We start from the raw sequence: 21,861 nt of genomic DNA, 5'->3' as shown, positions 1-21,861 counted from the left end.
GCCACTATTCCTCCATCTTGTGTATAACCGCCATCTTAGTATTTCAAGTTTTGCTTACTCAAGACTAAATAGCCTGCATTCCAAAGAGGGTTTATGACCCCCACCCCACTCTGGTCTTGTCTCAGATGACCAGCCACAGCGGAGCCGAGTAATGGGTCTAACTGGCCATAAAATAGAACTGAGCAATGCAGGCCACTAATGGGGTCAAACTAGCCATAAAATAACTGTGTACCCACCGTTGTTAATTAATGCACCTGTGTAATCAATGAATGATGTACCTATGTAACTAATGAATGATTGCCAACATGATTTAATTTTTAGAAATCTACTTGTACCCCTATATAAGATGCCTGTTTCCTTTGTTCAGGGCTCCCGACCTCCACCGTTACATCGGTGCGAGTTGAGGGCCCGGTCTCGAGCCCGTAATAAACTCCTTTGTGTTCTTACAGCGGTTGTCTGTGTGTCCTTGGGGGCTGCACTGGTCGATGCTGGGCACAACAGTAGCTACCTTTGGTGTCAAGGTCCATCCCCTCATGATCCATACCAACAGAGGACCCATCAAGTTCAACATGTGGGATACGCCTGGCCAGGAGAAATCTGGCAGACTGAGAGATGGCTATTACACCCTGTGGAATCCCCAGCCCTCTTTGTTATCAAGGCTGTTGTCATGGTGCTCAGGGTTCCTGCTTGTCAAGCTAAAATGCAGAGTTAGGCTGGGGGCCTCTCACCAGGGCAAAAGTCCTGGTATGAGGGACATACTGGGAAATCAGCGTCTGCTAAAAACAGCAGGCAGACATTCTAGCCAGATTAGCAAGATCAGTTTGAATGCCTTACTTGTAAAGATTAGCAGAAAGTTAGTTAAGAATAGGGATTTTAGCGGGACCTATGGAGCCCCTCGCAGCCCTCCCACCCCTGCCCAAGCAATAGCTCCCTGATCACTTCACCCTAGCTTACACAAGACCATAATGTATCCCCAATAAGGCGTCCCACACATGCACATTCCTTCACGTACTTGTCCATCTTCTCTGAACCTTGTTCTAAATAAATATAGGACTGCCCACAGATCAGGGCTGCTCTTATTTAGGTGTAAGGCCCTCTAGGCCTCTCCCTCACTTGAGTGTTTTTTCCTTGGTCTTGCATAGCTCCCAAAGTTGCCGCCCCAAGGGAACATCCAGACCCAGGGTGCCATTATAGTGTTTGATGTAACATTGAGAGTTACTGACTAGAATGTGCCTAACTGGCATAGAGATATGGCATGAATATATGAAAACACCCTTAGTGTATTGTGTGGCAACAACATGAACATTAAGGACAGGAAAGTTAAGGCAAAATATATTGTCTTCCACCAAAAAAAGAATCCTTAGTACTATAACTGCCAAAAGTCAGTCTTTTTACTTTTTTCTCTCTACTATTTTTCCAAAAGTAACTACAATTTTGAGAAGCCCTTCCTCTGGCTTGCTAGAAAATTAACCAGAGACCCTAACTTGGAGTTCTTTCATTACCATAATGCCTTTGAGTTATATCCATGTTGTAGAATGTGTCAGCCCTTTATTCATTTTATTGCTAAATAATACACCATGGTATGGATGTATTACATTTTTTATTCACCAGTTGGGCTATTTCCACTTTGGCGATAATTAAGTTAAAATGCCACAAAGCTTACTGTTCCTACTGTGATTCAACTTCTCTTAAATAAATCACCTCAGATTATGTAAGCCTTTGGTTAAACTACAGCGTTTTGACAAAATGATTTTTGTAACTTTTGCCAGTGTACTCATTGCTTTTATGCAGGAGTAGATTTATGGAGGTCTTTACTCTGTTGTTCTGAAAGTGCTTATCCAGTCAACTGTCTTTTAAAGAATTTGTTTAAAAGAATGACAGAATGTTTTTCTTTTTTTAAAAAAAAAAAAGATTTATTTAATTTACATATGCATACAAGAGCTGGGGTATAGGCCAGAGGTGAGAGGGTTCACCAGAGACAGAGTGAGGAACAGAACAGGCAGATTGACTGAAATAGACTGCTGAGGGGAGCAGTGGGCAAAGCAAAAGAGGTTTGTGGGTTGCTCACTGGCCAGGGATCGAACTCGCACTGCAGTGGCTGTGGATAGACATAGGTTGCATCTTAACCACTTGAGCACCAGGGAGGCCCTCCATCAGTGTTTTCATTTCATTTTTAGCCCTTAAACATTGCGTTCTTTTTTTATATTAAAGCATGTGTTTTTTTGGCTGGAAATTTTTTTTAATAAAAATGAATTTCAATTGCTCTTATATTATCTTGATGGTTTTGGAGTAATGTTTTAGACAAGATAGTGTCTAGTATCTCAACTACAACAGAAGCACTTGAGATGCCAGTAAGAAAAATCAGTTTCTTGGTCCCTTACCTAAATTAAAAAATGAAAAGTACTCCACTGGTGGGAACCAGCATTCACATTTTTAATAAATTCTACAAATGTACTGGTTGGATTCTCTGGGAAGCAAATGCTAAAATGAGTTAGTCAGGATGCAAAAGGTCTACTGAAGACTGTGTCAGTTTGGATTCTCCAAAAGCAGACTCTGAGATAGATATGCACAAGATTGTACTATGAATAATAAGTTGGGTGAACACAGAGTAGGTAGGGAGAAACTATAAATGAAGACGTAATCCTAACAATTGTGAAAGAGGAGCGCTAAGGAAATTATACATGGAAGGAGTCTCAGGTGGCAGCTCAGGTCTGACTAGGCTGCTGGAGATTGCCTGAGAAAAAGTGTTTACTGAGTCAAGCAGGAACGGGCCATCACTAGCATGCCACTGGTTAGTTACCATCTGGGAGCATTTTAGAGAAAACATGGTGGGTTACAGTGGAGGTGGCAGTGGAGTCTGTGAGTCATGCCCTCAAGTGTGGGGCAACCCCAATATGAAATGAATTGGCCTGACTGTGGGTCCTCACCCACGCATTTAAAAGGGACTTATAATGTGGGCCTTCCTGGTGGTGCAGTGGGTTCAGCGCAGTGCTGTGACGCTGTCCACAGCCTCTGAAGCGCCAGTTCGATTCCCAGCCAGTAGGGGAGATAACTACATGGCAAGGCAGACCTTTCCTGTCTCACCCACTGCTCCCCTCAGCAGTGTTTTCAGTCTGTCTGCCTGTTCCACTCCCCACTCTGTCTCTGGTGAATCCTCTCACCCTCCCGTGCCTCTGGCCTGTACCCCAGTTTTGTATTAATAAATTTTTAAAAAGGGACTTACAAATGAGACTCAACTGCAGCACACACAAAACGGTTAATAAAGGGTTTATTTACAGAAAGGGGAAATGAAGAAAGGAATAACTCAGGGAGAAAGAGAGATAAATTGGTGAATACATCCTGCTAGTTCCACTGAGCTGGAACCCCAATAGCGCTCTGAAAGCGGGCGAAAAACCAAACCCCCCAAAGGCCCACATGTCTGGTTATATATCAAACCTGGCTGCTTAACTCCACCCTCAGTCCCCAGCAATCCTCCCTTCCATAGTGATGACATCATGGGATTTGTAGTCCTTGGTGTTTTGCATCTCTTTGGTCTGGGGTAGGGGTGGGGTCCATAAAACTTATCTGTGGAGTTTGTTCAAGACATCCGTTTCCCACAACAGAAAGAGATCACTTCCATTGTTACCACAATCTACCTCTTGCTCCACATAGATCCTTTACATATTTGGGGAACAGTTCTTCCATGGTTCTAAGGGCCTTTCAACAGGAAACTTAGAAAAAGTTTAGTCAGGTAAACTAGTCTCTGTCTCTGCAGTTAGTCTCACAGTTCAATTGGAATTCATGTTCTTCTTCCTCTATTACCTTTTAAATTCCCTTCATTCTCAGCTGTCATTGTCAACAGGTCTTTGTGATATGATTCAAAACTTGATTCTTGAGGTATCTGTGTTAGGGGGGAAAAGGATGTCCTAAAGCTAATTCCATACAGGCTTTGTGGACTCCACCCCCACCCCAGGCCAAAGCCAAAGACACTGGGAACTCCAAATCCTATCCCCACCAAAGGGAAGGTGGCTGGGACCTGAGGGTGGGGTTAAGCAGCCAGGTTGGTATAAAGCCAGACACGTGGGCTTTGGAGGGGTCCCCCATTTTGGCTCTCCGCCAGCTCGCAGTGTCCGGCCAGCTCTGAGAGTGCTTTTTGGGTTTCCAGGTCGGCGGATCGGGTAGGACGCATTAAAGACTTTATTTCCCTATTTTCTCCCTGAGTTGTACATTTTCCTTATTTCCTTTTCCCTTGTAAATAAACTTTTTATTAACCTATTGTGTGTGCCTGTAGTGGAGTCCCTTGTAAGCGCGCGGGTGAGGAACCACAGCCAGGAACCCGTTCAATATCGGGGCTGCCCTATAACATTTGGACCAATAGTAATCATATATTTTATACATTCAAATATTGGAATTGCTGCATATGCTTGATCATAGTTAAGTGGGACAGAGGACCAAGACACAGCCAGGTCATTCACCTGTTTACACAGGTATTCCTTCCTATGTGTAAAAACAGCCCCACCACCTCCTGTTCATCAAGATAAAGGCTCTTTTCATCTGCCACTCTCTAGGTGCAAGAAGTCAAAGACTCCTGATAGTAGCCTTTGTGTGCAGTTTAAAGGGTATATGCTGAGTCCCTTGGCATGAGTGAACCCCTTTGGAGGCCAGAATCTCAAGCCCTGCAGGGCCAAGAGCTGTGATAATATGAAGCACAACATCTCCTAATAGGTCATTGGGAATGGTAGTACTTGGGGCTATACCTGCTTCTATCTCAATTCTCAGTATCTCTCTCTTCCCTTCTGGCTATAGATGTTAATTAGAATATTCATTAGCTGTTGATGTATTTTGCCTCTGCACATGGTGTCCTATTTACCTTCTTCACAACTCCTTAAGAGACAAATGCCCTTGGCCTGCCACTCCAGCTTTGCCTGTTATCAGAGTAATTGTGACCCTTTGTGAACACCTCTTCTACTATGAGCTCTGCAGAGTAATCTCATTTCCTAGGTTACCACTGATGATGTATCTTCACCAACTGAGTCATAACCACTGTGTGCCAGGGACTGCTCTGTACTTGAAATTTCACTTGCAATGTGTTCCTTCTTGCCACCTGGAGAGTAAGTGACTCAATCCCCAAGCCCCATCTAACTTTTTTCTTGGTCCATTCTTAGCATTACTTGAATCAGTACTGGTTCATTTCTCTATTTATTTAAAGATGTATCTTATTTACTTAGGCATATAAGAACTGGGGTCTAGGCCAGAAGTGTGGGTGGGCAGGGGTGAGAGGATTCACCAGAAACAGGGTGGGGAGCAGAACAGGGGGATCTACTTAAATACACTGCTGAAGGCTGCACTGGGCAAGACAGGAGAGGTCTGCTGCACCTGTTATAAGCAGCCCCGATATTGAATGGGTTGCCTGGCTGTGGGTCCTCACCCGTGCGCTTACAAGGGACTTATGAATACTCCACTACAGGCATACACAAAAGGTTAATAAAAGGTTTATTTACAAGGGAAAAGGAAATAAGGAAAATGTACAATTCAGGGAGAAAATAGGGAAATAAAGTCTTTAATGCGTCCTACCCAATCCGACGACCTGGAAACCCAAAATGCACTCTCTGAGCTGGCCGGACACTGCGAGCTGGTGGAGAGTCAAAGCCCACGTGTCTGGCTTTATACCAACCTGGCTGCTTAACCCCACCCTCAGGTCCCAGCCACCTTCCCTTTGGTGGTGATGGGATTTGGAGTTCCCAGTGTCTTTGGCTTTGGCCTGGGGTGGGGGTGGAGTCCACAAAGCCTGTATGGAATTAGATTTAGGACATCCTTTTCCCCCTAACACACCCATGGCCAGGGATCAAACTCATGCTGTAGTAGCTGGCAGTAACCCTGAGACTTTAACCCCTGCACCACCATGGAGGCCAGTACTGGTTCTTTTGCAAAAAGTAGAAATACAGAGATTTATTAGGGGAAATGCATGTGAGGGACAATGAAGGGAGAAATAGGAGTTAGTGGGGAGAGTCATCACATGGTGATGCAGATTTGGTATTTGTGACTAGAAAAGGGGGAGGCAGAATTGGGCACGGGAGTCTCAGACTACTGCAAATTTCTAAGAAAGCATCAACAAGGCTGATGTAGAACTTGCAAGCGAAGATTTCCTTAAAGGAATCCTGCACTGGACAGGTCTAGCTCAACAGGAGAACCTCCAGTGTGCTCAGGCACTGAATGCGAATAGACTGAGGGAAACAGTCTCAGCATGAATAGTGCAGACAATAAAATGTACCCTCATTTGTTGTCTTAAAAAGTTCTTTATTACTCATTTCTGGAAGAAACTATCAAATCAAGAGTGGCACAAAAGGAACAAAAACCAATATTTGGGGGGAAAGGCAGAATAAAATTGAGTTTTGAATTCAAATGTCACTTATTCTCCTAACTTACTTTTTGAAAGACTGATTTGCTGGATAGATGAAGAGAGCTTGCTTAACATAGAAGAAAGGAGGGAGAGAGAAGGGGCTGTTCTGAATGAAAGGTCAATGTATGAGAGTTCAAGGTGGCTATGACTTCTCATTGGCTCGGTTGCAGTCACTTTTCCTTGTTAAAACTGTAGCTGCACAGGGCCTCCCTGGTAGTGCTAGGGGTTAAGTTGCAGCAGTATGAAGCTATCCATGAGTTCAACCCCTGGCCAGGGAGGTGACCCACATGGCGCAGCAGACCTCTCCTGACTGGCCCACTGCTCCCCTCAGCAGTGTATTTCAGTCAGTCTGCCTGTTCTGCTCCCTGCTCTATCTCTGGTGAATCCTCTCACTCCCTGTCTCCTCCCCCCCCAACAGCCACACCCCAGTTCTTGTATGCATAAATACATAAATCTTTAAAAACAAACAAACAAACCCAAAAAATGTAGCTGTGCAGAATCAGCTTTCTTGGAGCTGTAGATGACTTCCCCGTTTGGTAATGAAAGGGTATTCCTCTTTGGCATGCAATGAAGACAAGTGCACGCAAAGGATTGTGAGTTATAACAGATCCCTCTATAGTCCTTCCCGACTCCAATTTTAGTTAAGGTTTCCCTATTCAGTTTTGAACTCAAATGTTACTTATTCACTTAGACATTGTACGTACCTCTTCGGCCCCTCGCCTCCTAAGGCCATCCTCTGACACTTGCAGCTTGTTTTCACAGCACAGTTATGTGCAATTTCCTTTTTGTTCTGGCAATGGCTTGTTACTGTTTGTTATCCACCTCTGTAAGTTATGTACAAAGTCCTTTCCCAGTTCATTCAGGTCTGTAATGCCAGTGCCTAACACAGCATTTAGCTAGAGCAACAGTAAGTTAGCATTGGATGAGCAAATCTCTTCACATTCCCATGACACAGCACATGAGCCTGGTTCGTGTCTGTAGTACTTAACATCTCTGGTCAGATTAATTCTGCTTGTGGACATCTAGGTGCTCTGCACATAACGCAAAATTGCAGCGTTGTTTTCCCATGAAATTAGCACGCAGGTGATGGTTACATGGATTTAACATTCATTAAAATCACGGGTTTTCGGAAATGTCGCATTTGGGATTTAAAAAAGAGTGTCATCGCCTTGGGTGCAGGGCCAGAGGCAAGGAAATGCACATTCTCCATACTACAGAGGAAGCCCCTGCTGCACTACCAAGCCCGTCATGGCGGGACCTTCCGCGTCAGCCCCTGCGTATTTTCCGTATCCGGCAACGCTTCGGCTTTGGGGGACTTCCGGTCCCCGAGCTGCCGCAAGCGCCGGACTCCGCTGCCCAACGCCGTGGCGTCCTGCGTCATTGCGCCTGCGCAGAAAGGAGGAGAGCGCCGCGTGGATTCCCGCTGAAATCCACGCCTGCGCGTCGGCTTCTCCTCTGTGATTGGCTCCTGCCTCCTAGGGGAAGCCACAGTTCCGTTTTCGCTTTCTCTTTTTTTTTTTCCACTCCTCGCTTCCTGCGGTCGCGGGGTTTTACTTCCGGTTTCCAGCGCCCGTCTCTGTGAAAGTCGACATGTTCCCTGCGAGCGCGGGGCATCTCGGGGCGGGTCCTGTCCGACGACGCTCTGAAGAGCAGTAACGCTAGGCCGACGCGCGCGGCGGGTCCTGCGGGCTCCGAGCCTGGACGCCGGGCCCACGTCCCGCCCGCCGGCGCCTCGGTGCCGCCCCTCGAGACCCGGCCGCGCTCCCCGCGCCGCTGACACAAGGGCGGAGAGGAAGGACGGGCTGCGACGTGGAGGGTCCGGCGCGCCTCGGACTAGCCAGTGTCAGCGGGAGGTGGTGGCGCCCACGGGAGACGGGGTGGATAGGGGGGCTCCCCAAAAGAAGAAGCGGCCCAGGGGCCCCCTCCCCTGGCTCTGAAGGAGGCGGAGACGAACATCTCGCACTTTTGGCCACGAGGGACAGAGAAGGGAAGAGCAGGTGTTGGAGGAGCGGACGGCGGCGGGAACATGTGGACGGAATTGCACAATTATGTCAAGTCGTCGGGGGCCGCGGCAGCACAAGGGACAGGTAAAACTTCGGTGTGGGCGCCCGGCTGGCACCTTTGTAGACGCCCGGAGGAAGGAAGGAGGAGCTCCAGCCTTCCATGATTTAAGTGCACGACGTTGTTGCTTGGACTTGCTGGATTGCTTTGGGGGCTTCGCTGTTGCAACTTAATTTCTTTTTCCATTCTGGTGGCTTTGCATGCTCTTCTTGGATGAGGAATGATTAGCACCTTCTTGCCTGTTTGTCCCGCTCAGGGGTGAGCGGGGGTGGGTGGGCTTGGGGGTTTTCAGAATCGTTTTTTGCCTTGCTGCTTTTTATATTGCTTTTTATATTCGCACCGGTTGCCATGCTCAATATTGCGAACACGTGGATCTTGTATACAAAAAGTTCTGTTACAAATTCAGGTCGAGCTTCTGAATTCATGTCTCCTCTTTTGAGGCATAAAATCTCGGCTTAAGCATTTCCTTTGAGTTGCCTGTCGGACAGCTTCATGCTCATGAACATAATATACTTCCCTCAAGGTTTGCTCATTTGGTTTGGGCTGACTAGGAAAGCTTTCTAAGGGTTCTTAATGAAGTCTGCACCTCGTTTCTTTCTGTAGAGACTTCAGACAGTGCGTGATTTTTGTATTTTTTTTAAGTAGATATAAAAGGAAAAGTTCCATCCATAGGGAGGGTTATTTAGCAGAGAATAAGAAATATAATAGGTTGCTCTATGCAGCCCAACAATTTGTCTGAAGGTGTCACTGAGCATCATTTTGGCTGAGAAGATGGCAGATTAACCCCAGAATTTGAGGACGATACTTTGAAAAATCCTCATTTCCTTTAATCACTCCTTGTCTAATTGAAGTCCAAAAATTTTAAGTACACCTCTCACCCCTCTTTTTTCTCTGTAAGGTAGAATTATCATGAGACTTATGAAAATATATTTTAAACATAAGTGATGTACAAAATTATGGTGTGTATGTAGTAACATTATGATCATGGGTCCCACTTTGTTCCTCTGAAAATGCATTAGAAAAGGAGACGGTGTGGTTTATAACCAACCATGCGGATATCCCGAAATAGCCTAATACTTTTCTGTTGAAAAACTGCCTTCTAGAACTGGATAGATTTGTACAATCTATTCAGTACATCATTAATAAGCCAGGCTAGAGAAGAATAAAAAGTGACAGTGTTTGTACATAATTACTTTAAGAAAGACTTGTGTGTAAAATTTTGTTTTCAGGACATCTGCCCAAATGTAATCAATTCTCTAAAAAGATGTATCATGAGCATGTCCTGTATTCCAAACATAGTTGTTCAAATGAATTAAAATCCTCTGAGTATCTGAAAAGCTTGCCTGAGACAATGTTTGTTAAATAAATGCAGTATCATATCTACTTAGTATAAGTAAATCGATATGGCATCTATTTATCAAATGAGTCATTTCTTTGTTGGTGGATGTTTGTTATTTTCAAGTTTTGCCCTAGACCTAACAATGCCATTGTGGTTACCTTTTTTGCCGTTATAAACAATGCTTCCCCGTGCTCACGATAGTATTTCTGTAGAATCATTCCTTATGAGAATGGATAATAATGCTGTTAAATTACTCTAAAATGTTTCTACTCTTTTATAGTCACTCTCTGAAAAAGTGTTTACCTCTCTGCCAGCCAACACTGGATGGTAACAGTATTTTCTTAATATTTTACTAATTTTCTCATAGTTGAAAATGACATTTCATTTCTGTGGTTAATGAGAAATTTTAAACAACTTCAGTCAGGTCTTGCATATCCTTTACTTTTTTTTTTTTTAATTGACCTCTGAAGCTTAATTTTTTTTTTACCCATATAGCTGTTATCACACTGTTTTAACTATTGTAGTTTTGATATATATTCTGGTGCTTTCTTTTGAAAAAAGCTTTGGGCTCTTCTTTTGCATTTTTCTTCCAGATGAAATTTAGAATCATCTTTTCAAGTTCTATAGAAAATCTTGTTGGGATATTGTTTGTGATTGCATTGAATTTATAGATTAATTTGAGAAGATACATTCTTTTGAGTTTTTCCTTCTAGGAGAATAGGTATGTCTCCCTGTTTCTTCTTTTAAAATTTTTGTTGTGAAATGAACCATTTATATGCACTGTTTTCTGTTTTAAAAGTTTATTTGTGGACCCAGCTTAATAGAACACCACATAAGTCATTTGTATGTACGCCATTTGTGTGCTTTTGTCCAGAAGCAAACTGTTAGCCACTCCCATCACCATGAATTTTGTTATTTCCTTGCCTTTCTTTACAGTTTTCGTATGTGTCCATAACCAACATATTGTTACTTTTACCTATTTTTGAAGTTTATTTAAATAGACTCATATAGTATATTCTGTGAATTCCTTTTGTTAAGTATTATTTTCTGAGATTCATCCATGTTGAAGCATGTGCCTGTAGTTTAGTAATTCATAAACTTTTCATTCTCAGGATTCCCTTACACTTTTGAAGACTGAGGACTCAGGAGCTCTGTTGTTTATGTGGATTTTGTCAAATTACATATTAAAACCAATTTAAGGAGGCCTTCCTGGTGGCTCGAGGGATTAAGCCTCAGCACTATGAAGCAGTCCGAAGCTACTGCAGCTGCAGCTTGAGTTTGATTTCCGGCCAGGGAGATAACCCACATGGCTCATTAGACCTCTCCAGTCTCGTCCACTGCTCCCCTCAGCAGTGTATTTCAATCAGTCCGCCTCTTCTGCTCCCCACTCTCTATGGTGAATTCTCTCACCCCTCACACCTGTGGCCTGTACCCCAGTTTTTTTTTGTCTGTTTTTTTTTTAAAGATTTATTTATTTATACAAGCCCTGGATGCAGTCAGAAGCGCGTGAGGGTGAGAGACTTTACCAGAGCCAGAGCAGAGAAGAAAACAGGCAGACTGAGGAAGTACACTGCTGAGGGGAGCAGTGGGCGGCAGGAGAGGTCTGCACGCCATGTGGGACCCTCGCCTGGTGGTCGGGGATCGAACAGGTGCTGCAGAGGCTGCGGGCAGCTTCGCAACCCAGCACTCAACCGCTGCGCCACTGGGGAGGCCCTGTACCCCAGTTTTTAAATGCATAAATAAATACATCTTAAAAAAATTAAGATGTATCTGGTGGTCGGGGATCGAACAGGTGCTGCAGAGGCTGCGGGCAGCTTCGCAACCCAGCACTCAACCGCTGCGCCACTGGGGAGGCCCTGTACCCCAGTTTTTAAATGCATAAATAAATACATCTTAAAAAAATTAAAACCAATTTAAATATATAGATTTCATATCTTGATGTATTTATATGTATATCAATAAATCAATATAAACTAATATGCTTATTATAACATATACAACATTTATATTATTGGTACCTCTAAAAATAATAGACATATTACATCGTAGCATAAACAACATTTTTTTTTTTCATTAAACTGACACGAGTGGCACAGTTTTATATTTTTGCAAATATCTTTATGACTGAAGTCTATGCATTCAGTCTGTTGCAACATGTTTTGGTTGAAGTATCTGAACAAAATCCTGCTTCACTCAGCTGTAGTTAGAAAAAGAGGAAATATTTTAATACTCTTTAAGCCTGTATGTTTTTTTGATACTAGTGAGACCTAATAGTTTTTTAAGATTTATTTATTTATTTATGCATACAAGAAATGGGGTGGGGGGGGGGAGAGGATTCACCAGAGACAGTGGGGAACAGAACAGCTAGATTGACTGAAATACACTGCTGGGGGAAGCAATGGGTGAGACAGGAAAGGTCGCTGTGCCATGTGGGTCACCTCCCTGGCTGGGGCTTGAACCCATGAAGCTGTGGCTGGCGAAATAGCTTGATAGTGCTGTCCTTAACCCATGCACCACCAGGGAGGCCCCAGAACCTAATAATTTCTTAAAGGTTAACTGCAGTGTGGAATTTGAAGACCATGTCTTTGAACATCTCATACTCTGTGACATTAAAAATCTTACATTTTGAAGGACACTTTCATCTATGCATGTTGCTCATGTGAAAGATACTTGTTCACTGAAATACTTATGTTAGATCTCTCAAGTGATGAGACATTTCAGTGTTTTTTTAAAATCACACATTAGAATCATTACCACTTTGAGAACACTGCTATATTTACTTTCATTTACTATAATGGTCTATAAGAACAAATTATGTATATACTTTACTTTTTTATGAAGGTAAGTTATGGTAGACCCCTTCTGTACAATGGTTCACTTAATGAACAGATCACTTTACAGTGAATTTATCCTATCAAAATATAAATCACTTTACATTTAATATTCACATTAGCATTGCTGGCAGTTATACCATGTCAGTTGGGCATTGGACTATTAGCATATGAGCCAATTATGGCATATTTATTGGCTTGACAGTCCTTTGTCACAGGAATCCATGTTGTTTTTTTTTTTTTTTTTTTTGAAGCATGGAAATGTTTTGGTTTTTTGTCTTTATGTGTCCTTTCATATAAGTAGTTGATGAATTACATAAAAGATATACTAAACTGTAACTATAGGTCCTAAAGAGCATATAAATAGAATCGAAAATTTCAGTTGGAATGAGATTATAAAAAGTACAATGACGGTAATAAAGTTAGTGAATTGTAGTGAGAATTTGGTTTTTCCCACCCACTCCTTTAACAAATATTAAGTGATTTGAAATAACTTTTTCCAATTTTGTGTTACTTATTTTTAATCTTTTTAATGTCAATAAATGAAATTCACTATTTTTGTTTTATTGTCTCAGTAAATCATTAATTTAGTTAATGTGCCAAAATTTTCAAGTTAGGACATTTTAGAATAAATTGCACTATCAGTATATTATTGGGTTCACATTATAATGTGTTTACTATGTGATGGCATTTATAGTGTGAATTAGTATCGTTAAAGTGGGGGTGTCTAGTGTTTTTCCAGCATAGGGCTGTTATAATTAGTGCCTTAAAGGTTCTTGTTCATGTCTCCAAGTGTGTATCTACAATACTTTTGGATCCATTGGAATTATATGTACATGTTGAATTTCATTAGATAATAACTTCCCAAATGGTAATTCTGATTTATACTTTACCAGTAGTAAACGGAAACTACCCTCTCTACCTCCTGACAATATGGCATTGTCCAACTCTAATTTTTGCCATTTTGATAATGTGAAATGATACTGGTTTTTTAAACTGCATTTCTCTGATTAAAGAAATTGACACTCTTGAATCTTTTCATATGTTATTTGCCAGTTGAATGTTTCCTGTATAATATTTAGTCTTTTTTTTTTTGCACTTTTTCTATTGGGTGTTTAAAGCATATGGGAAGGTGAACATTGAAAAGAATTTTTCCTCTGTACCTATCCAGTTGTTTCCCCAATATGTGATATACTCTTTTGATTAACTCTTCCTATTGCTTAAATTATTAGAATCATTTATTGAAACAATTAAAAAATAGAGGTATAACTTGAAAAAAATCTCTGTATCCAGTGTATTCCCCAATACATATTTTTATATTCCTTCTTATTCTAATTTCTTCAGTGCTGGAAATCTTCACAAATCAATATATGGGATGTTCTTTCTATAAATTTTCCATTTTGTGAGTGAACTGTTTTTTGGTTTTTGTTTTTTTTTTTTTTTTTTAATTAGTCTGTAGTAGAATTATTTGTAGTCCTGATGTTAAAAACAATGGTGCTTAGGATAACTATTTGTAGTATCAGAAAAGGTATTTCTGTATGTATACCTTCCAGAACTGTGATTACTGGATTGAAAGATAAATGCTTTTGAAGTTTTGATAAATACTGCCAAGTGCTTTTCTTTGAAAAGATTTTGCACCCTTAGGTGCAGTTAGACTAGGGGGACTGTTTTCCGTCAGAGGGATTTGCATGGTTTCATAGTGAAAAGTGGTATCTCTATTTTAAACTTATATTTAACTTTAACTGAACTTGAGCGTCTTCACATATGTTTAAAGGCCTCCCTCCCCCCTTTTTGTTTCTATTAACTGTTCATATATTTTGTCTTTTTGTTTTTATTTATTTATGTATATAAGAACTGGGGTCCAGGCCAGAGGTGCAGGGGATGGAGGGTGTGAGAGGATTCACCAGAAATAAGGGGGGAGCAGAACAGGCAGATCTATTGAAATACACTGCTGAGGGGAGCAGCGGGTAACACAGGAGAGGTCTACTGCGCCCTTAGCTGGGTTAGCTCCCTAGCCTGGGACGGAACTCCTGTCAACAGTGGTTGGTGATAGCTTGATAGCACTGAGACTGACCCCTGCGCCACCTAGGAGGCCCTGAACTTGTAGGTTTTTGATTAACTGAGAAGTGAAAAATAAAACTTACTGATGAGTATCTTGAACTGGTCTTTCTTGAGAAGGGATAGGACTAGAATGCTTCCATGTGTCATTGTTTGTTCATGTTTCCTCCATTAAACCAATGTTGGTAAATTGTATTTATGACTTTCCAATTTATTGGTATAAATTGTGTATGATGATTCATAACTTTAGGAATCTTTTCTCTATTATTTGTGGTTACACCTTCCTTTTTGTTCCCAATAGCTAATTTTTCTTTTCTCCTTAGTTATATTTGCTACAAGATTATCTACGTTGTGTTTTTAAAGAATCTGCTTTTGCTTTTGCTGATAAACTTAGTTGTTCTTTATGTTTTTAAGTTTGACGTCTTTTTAATTACTACCTTTATCATAAGAAATGTGCCTGGGATGTATTTTATTTTCTCTTAATAAGATTTTAGTAATGATTAATTGAAGAAACTAAATCCCATGCAAATATAGTCCGTTTTACAACCCTCCTTGGCATGATGAAATAGAACCTTTTTAGAATCTTGCATTTATACCTGTTCCCTCATTAGTTGAAAGATTATTTACGACCTAAACTTGCCTGATCTGACCAGTTGAGGCACCTCTTCACCTTGTGAACAGATCTATTTTTTGCCCAGGCGTTTGGGGTGGCATTTATCTAGGGGTGTTATCAATTAAAAGAAAAAAATCACTTTTGGCCTGGCTTAAGTCACTTTTTCTTTGTCATGTAATAATCAAAAGTGGATCTTAAATTGTCCCTTAGAGAAGTTTATTCTTAGGATTTTCTTGTAAGAAAATCCTACTGACCAATATATTTTTAATAAATATATATATATTTTTAATAAATAGTTATGTGTTTAATGCAGCAGTCTCATTCCAGGCTGACAATTTAATGCTAAAGCACAGAATAGTTAACCCAGTTCAATGAGGAGCCAGAACAAAGGTCATTTACTTTATACAGACATCTAAAGTATAGGGGCAATGATTATGAATAACTTGGGGGTCACTGTAGTGAAGACATGGATTCAGATTACATTTGGGATTGCAAGCCAACATCTTCACAGGTTGCCTGCAGGCAAGTCCCTCTGGAAATTGAAATTATCACTGTAAAATAAAACCGTCCACCTGGCTTCTATTGGCGACTGAAGCCCTTTGCTTGCTTCCCCAGCCAGAGGTCCAGAGTGCCCTTCCCGCGATCCACGGCGCCCTGGTCTGTCTCTCAGGGCAGCGACCCGTGTGCAGCTATCTCGTGGTCGGTGCACTCGTTGAAAAGGCACGGGCGCGTGCCGCTTGGGTTAACGCACTGGCTTTCCCTGACCTAAGGGAGCTGAAGGGGCCTCCTGGGCAGAAACAAACCGCCTTCCCCGTACAGCATGAGGTGAGGAGCAGGGGCCAGCCCCCAGACCCCTGTCCTCCGGGCTGCTGCCGATGCCTGGGAGACTTTTGTGTTGGGCTAGACCCACCCGGGCCAGTGAGTTGCTAGGCTGCCAACTGGCGCACTGGATGCAGAGGCGTCTGGGAGAAGGGATGATTAGGTGTTCCATGGGGGATTTAGGGAGTGAAACTTCAGTGGGGCCACTGAGCCAGGTATTGACCCGCAGTTTGTAGGTTAGAGTGCCTTTTGGATTACGTGAGTATGGCTGTGGGAATGTCCTATGTGTGTGTGTTTCTCTGTGTGTAGACATTTTGAAATGTCTCCCTAATGGATTTACACTTAGTTTTTATTCTGTTAGTGCATGATTGTCTTGATGAAAACACTTAAACTTTATACATTGAAAAACTTCCATGTATTTTAAATTTTTTAATGAAAATCATAATTTCTCATTCTGTAGTATTTTAATAGGGCTGCTTTGTTTTATGAATCTGTCATTGTTTTGACTTAGGGTGACTGCTGCTTCCATTTGTTTTCTCTACTTTTTCTTCATGTAAAAAAATAACTTGCTGCTACTCAGGACTCTGGGAAATCTGTTTTTTCCAAAATGAAAATGGCTATACTTCCCCTCAGATTACATTTATACTTATTTAAAGTTTCATTTAATACATTGTAGGGGCAGGGTGGGCACAGGGCAAGATCTGTATGATTCTATGCAGACGGGGTAAAGGAGGAGTCCTGGAGCCCTCAGTGGCTTTATCCGGCTTTTATTGAGCTTTTACATGTAGCACAGCAACGAGGTACACGGCAGGCAGGGGTGGGGGTGGGGTGGAGGGGCAGGAGGCCTGGGAACCCTGGCAAGTTTTCACTCTGGGCTTCTCTGGCGTTCTTTTTCCCCTTCTCCCTCCTGGTTCTCTCCCGTTGGTCTCCTGCGTCTGCTTCTCTACACTAATATCTCAGTACTACAGTAGGGTGCATAGAAGTAAACAACACAACTTATAACAATGTAACAAATGCTGGTGCCCACCATCAGGCGTGCAATCCTAATGGTAGGAGGACAGAAAAGCCTGAAAATCATTTACCCTACATACATCAAGCAGTAAAATGTCAAGCAGGAGTATGAGAATTTACTGTGGTGTTGGGAGCTCTGCTGGACACTGGGGGTTTTGGTGTCAAGGACTATGAGGACTTTACATTCTAATGGGGAAAGTAGAAAAAGTAAATTTAAAAAAAAATGGCAATATTATGAGTGCTTTAAAGAAAGCAGCTCTGCTTTGGGATGGTTAGAAAAGATACCTCTAAGGCAATACATTGATTTCACTAAAGGGAGAGAAGGAGCTAAGCCCTGGGCAGAACTGAGGAAAGCAGTCAGAAATAACAGCATGTGCCAAGGCCAGGGAAGAGAAAAGAACTGGAAACTGAAAGATCAGCTTGGCTGGAACTTATCAGTAATTCAGGGGAAGGGGAGAATGAGATGTAAAAGGTAGCAGAGGCCATATTTTACATGGCCATGGCAGGGAGAGTACAGTGTGTTTTGAGAAGCCATTGAATGTTTATTGAAACTTTAATCTAAGTGCTGTTGTGGGCATAGGGGATAGAGCATTGACAAGAAAAATTTCTTTGTATTCATGAAGCTAGTAATTGAGGTGGACAATCAAATAAGAAAAATATCAGGTATTGGTCACTGTTATGCAAAAAAGACTGTTAGGGGGAAAAGGATGTCCTAAAGCTAATTCCATACAGGCTTTGTAGACTCCACCCCCCATTCCAGACCAAAGCCAAAAAACACTGGGAACTCCAAATCCCATCACCACCAAAGGGAAGGTGGCTGGGACCTGAGGGTGGGGTTAAGCAGCCAGGTGTGGTATAAAAGGTTGCCCTATAACAAGACCATTTGTTAAATTGTGGTTTGGATTCCTTTAAGACTATATGAACATATGCACACAGCATGCCTCTTGTAGAATATTTTTCCTTACTGTTAAATAAACAGCTTTCTTTTATTTGGAAGCATCTTAATTTGTTTTTTAGATTAAACATGGCAAGAACTATAGCATATAAAAGGTAAAAAGCACTGTGCAGTAACAAATTTACATGTTATAAGGCATCTTTTAGGGAAGAACTGTGTAGTGACTTCTTTTGAGTGTTTGACAATATGGCTTTCCTATCTCAACCCCACACCCCAGGAATCTAGCCCCTCTTTGCTTTTTCTTTGATCTATTAATATATTAAGTTCAATTTATTAATTTCTTATTAAATCACTTCTTGCATTCCTAGAAAAAACCTTAATTGATTTTTGTTATTTTAGTATCTTGATGGATTTTCTTTGTTAATGCACATGTAATAGGACCTTAGTGTCTATTAATAAGAGATCTATAGATTCCTTTTTTATATGCATTAGCTTAAGATTTGGTAAAAAAAAAGAACTGGCCAACTCTATTTTTTCTTCTGAGTGTTGGAATAGATTAAATGTTATAAATATTTATTCTTTCATTCAGTTGCCAAATACATATTTATGAAACACCCACTATGCCAGTTATTGGTTGGATGGTAGGTAATCAAAGATCAAACAAGCAGAAATGGGCCCTATCTTCATAGGGCATGGTTTATTATGAAATAGAAGTGAAGTAATTATAGATAAGTAATTATAAATCATAAGTTCTCTGAAAGAAAAGAGCAGAGTGCTTTGACATTGTGAAGATCTATTATACTTTAGTTTGTGCATTTTGTTTTTGAGTAAATGGTTATTGAGTATGTAGCACCAAAAGTTAATTGTTTTAAAATTAATCAAATATATATGGAAGATTTGATTTGTAACTAGGTTTATAGTAAATACCTAAGTAAGGAGCCACCATAGTACGTGGTAATATTTCACAATTTTTAATTGAAGAATTTAAGACTTCGAGTACACACTTCTAGTTTAACATGTTCAGTCACTCTTCTGGAAATCCCACTATGATTATTCTAAAAGAATAAGAATATAAAGCCACAAAGATGAAGAGAATGAGAGGAGAGGTATAATCAATATTTGGGAAAGTAGAAAGGAGATGGGCAAGTAAGAAATAACTCAATGTATTAGAGAATGCTAAAAGTTGAAGAAAGGTAAAACCAATAAAAACCTGCTGATTTCCATTGCAGAGTTGGAGTTACCAAGTACTTCTCTAGACAGTAGTACAGACTATGGTGGAAATAGAAGGGTTGCTTGATGGTTTTTATGATGAATTTTGTTGCCTGGTTCCCCTTTCCTGCACCATACAACTACTTCAGACAACTGCTTGTCTTCACTCTGACAGACGACTGAGGGTCTGAAGACCCTCAGAAGACATTAACTAGGCATAGAGGCTCTACGCATCTGAGATAGACAACTAAATGGAAAGGAAGATTAAGTGGAAGTTGACTTACTAAACAGTGAAACCCAGATCTGTCATCTGCATGGCTACCAGCGCTATTACTCAAACTGGTACCTCTTTAAGATAATAAAGAATCCATTTCTGGGACTTGACCAACCCATGACAAAAAACTGATTTCACTTGATTAAATAGCTACATCACCAAATCACCCCTAAAGAGGGCTGCTGATCAAGAAACACTGTTCACATACCAAATTTCCTGCAGCTTTCAAGTGCTTACCATCATAAATGGATAGCCAGGTATCATTCATTTGGTGTGTCAGACCTGTACTTAGATTTTCTGCAGATAACAAGGGAAAATGCCTAAGATCAAACTATAATATCTTTAGAAAAGGAAAGATAATACATCCATGAGAAAAGAAAAGGTAGTTTTTTTTTTTCAAAGAAATTGTTCAGAAAACAAGACAGAGCAGAAAATTTTTAAAAATCAATACAGGAAGGGCCTCCCCTGGTGGCGTAGGCGGTTGAGCGAAGCGCTGTTAAGCTCTCTGCAGCCTCTGCAGCACCAGTTCAATCCCTGCTGGCCTTGGACCAACCCACATGGCAAGTAGACCTCTCCTGTTGCGCCCGCTGCTCCCCTCAGCAGTGTATTTCGTCAGTCTGCCTGTTCTGTTCCCCACTCTGTCTTTGGTGAATCCTCTCGCCCTCCCTTGCATCTGGCATGTACCCTGGTTTTTGTATTAATAAATAAATCTTTTTTTTTTAATTTATTTGAAGGTTGTGATAACTTCCTTTTTTTTTTTTAAGATTTATTGATTGGTTGATTGATTGGTTGATTTATACAAGCACTGGGTACAGTCAGAAGCGCGGGAGGGTGAAAGAATTCACCAGAGCCAGAGCGGGGAGCAGAGCAGGCAGAAGGACCGAGGTACACTGCTGAGGGGAGCAGCGGGCTGCAGGAGAGGTCTGCGCGCCATGTGGGACACTCCTCTGGTGGCCGGGGAGCAGCCGGGGATCGAACCGGCGCTGCAGAGGCTCGCAACCCGGCGCTCAACCGCTGCGCCACCGGGGAGGCCCTAATAAATAAATCTTTAAAAAAAATCAATACAGGAATTTGATAATAAAGATGAAGAAGTCTCCTGGGAGGTTTAGGAGAATAGGTTCACACCTAATCAGATGTCTGTCATCACACCACCCCCACCATTAAAATACTCATAGTCCTTTACTGTAGACCCTTGGGCTCCGTCATTTTTTCCCAACTCTCCCTCCCATATTTTTAGAGTTTGTTTTGGTTTAGTATTTTTCAGTTTCTTTTTTTTTTAACCCTTGTATTCCACATATTTGTGCAGTTGTGTGGTGCTTGTCTTTCTCCTGAGTTACTTAGCATAATCTCCAGTTCTATCCTTGTTGTCATAAAGGGCAACCTCACCTTTTTATAACCGATTAATATTCTACTGCATATATATACCACATCAACATTTTTTTTTCCTGTTTGCTATCCTTTATTGAAGGATCCCACACCCTCATGGGACCCCAGCCACACCAGAAACCAGACCTGTCCCCCAAATATGGTAGGAGGCCTGAAGGGGAGGGGAATGACTCACGATCCCACCACATTGGAAACAGAAACCCACCATGGACAGACTGGGGCTGGGAGGAGAACTTAACCTCACTCTTGGTTCTCTCCCCCTTTGCCCCCACTTTTTCTATTCTATTCTATTCTATTCTATTCTATTCTATTCTATTCTATTCTATTCTATTTATTTATTTATTTATTTATTTATTTATTTATTTATTTATTTATGCAAGCACTGGGTACAGCCAGAAGCTGGGGAGGGTGAGAGAATTCACCAGAGCCAGAGCGGGGTGCAGAGCAGGCAGAAGGACTGAAGTACACTGCTGAGGGGAGCAGCGGGCGGCAGGAGAGGTCTGCGCACCATGTGGGACCCTCCTCCTGTGGCTGGGGAGCAGCCGGGGATGGAACTGGCACTGCAGAGGCCGCGGGCAGCTTCGCAACCCAGCGCTCAACCACTGCACCACCGGGGAGCCCCTGCCCCCACTTTAAAAGAAAGGCAAACACTGGCTATGTAGCACCTGAGCCCTTCACCCCACCCATAGCAGCTTTTGTGAGACCTCCCCCTCTGCAAGGGGTGGCCCCAGAGGCAGCTTCTCATCACTCTTCCTTCACTTTGGTTTGCTCCTGGCAATTCCTTGCCCTTTTCCTTCCTTCATTCTGCCTTGCCTCCGCCTCTGGCCTAGTCACCCCCTCTTCTTCCATCACCTACGGACCTTCTCTCTCATCCCAGGTCCTCCCTGCCCCAGGGCTTCTGGGGAAGTGGTTTCTTAGGAGCCTTCTTTCCTACCAGCAAGGGGCCCCACCAGGCCTTCTCTGCCTAAGACACAGGATTCACATGG

At 41.9% G+C, this 21,861-nt stretch overlaps 1 protein-coding gene across 1 annotated transcript in view; it reads left to right on the top strand.

Annotated features, from left to right (window-relative positions):
• Positions 1–8,405: 8,405 nt before the first annotated feature.
• TASOR2 (transcription activation suppressor family member 2) overlaps positions 8,406–21,861 on the top strand; it is a gene marked incomplete at both ends in the record, with an annotated part of 65,111 nt that continues 51,655 nt past the window's right edge. Inside the window, 1 exon segment of the mRNA XM_084254020.1 lies at positions 8,406–8,466. Within this exon segment, the coding sequence (XP_084110146.1) occupies positions 8,406–8,466 (61 nt within the window).

The sequence above is a fragment of the Talpa europaea genome, assembly GCF_964194135.1.
Source record: "Talpa europaea genome assembly, chromosome: 14".
In the NCBI taxonomy this organism is placed as follows: Eukaryota; Metazoa; Chordata; class Mammalia; order Eulipotyphla; family Talpidae; genus Talpa; species Talpa europaea.
This window is presented reverse-complemented; position numbering and strand designations above follow the sequence as displayed.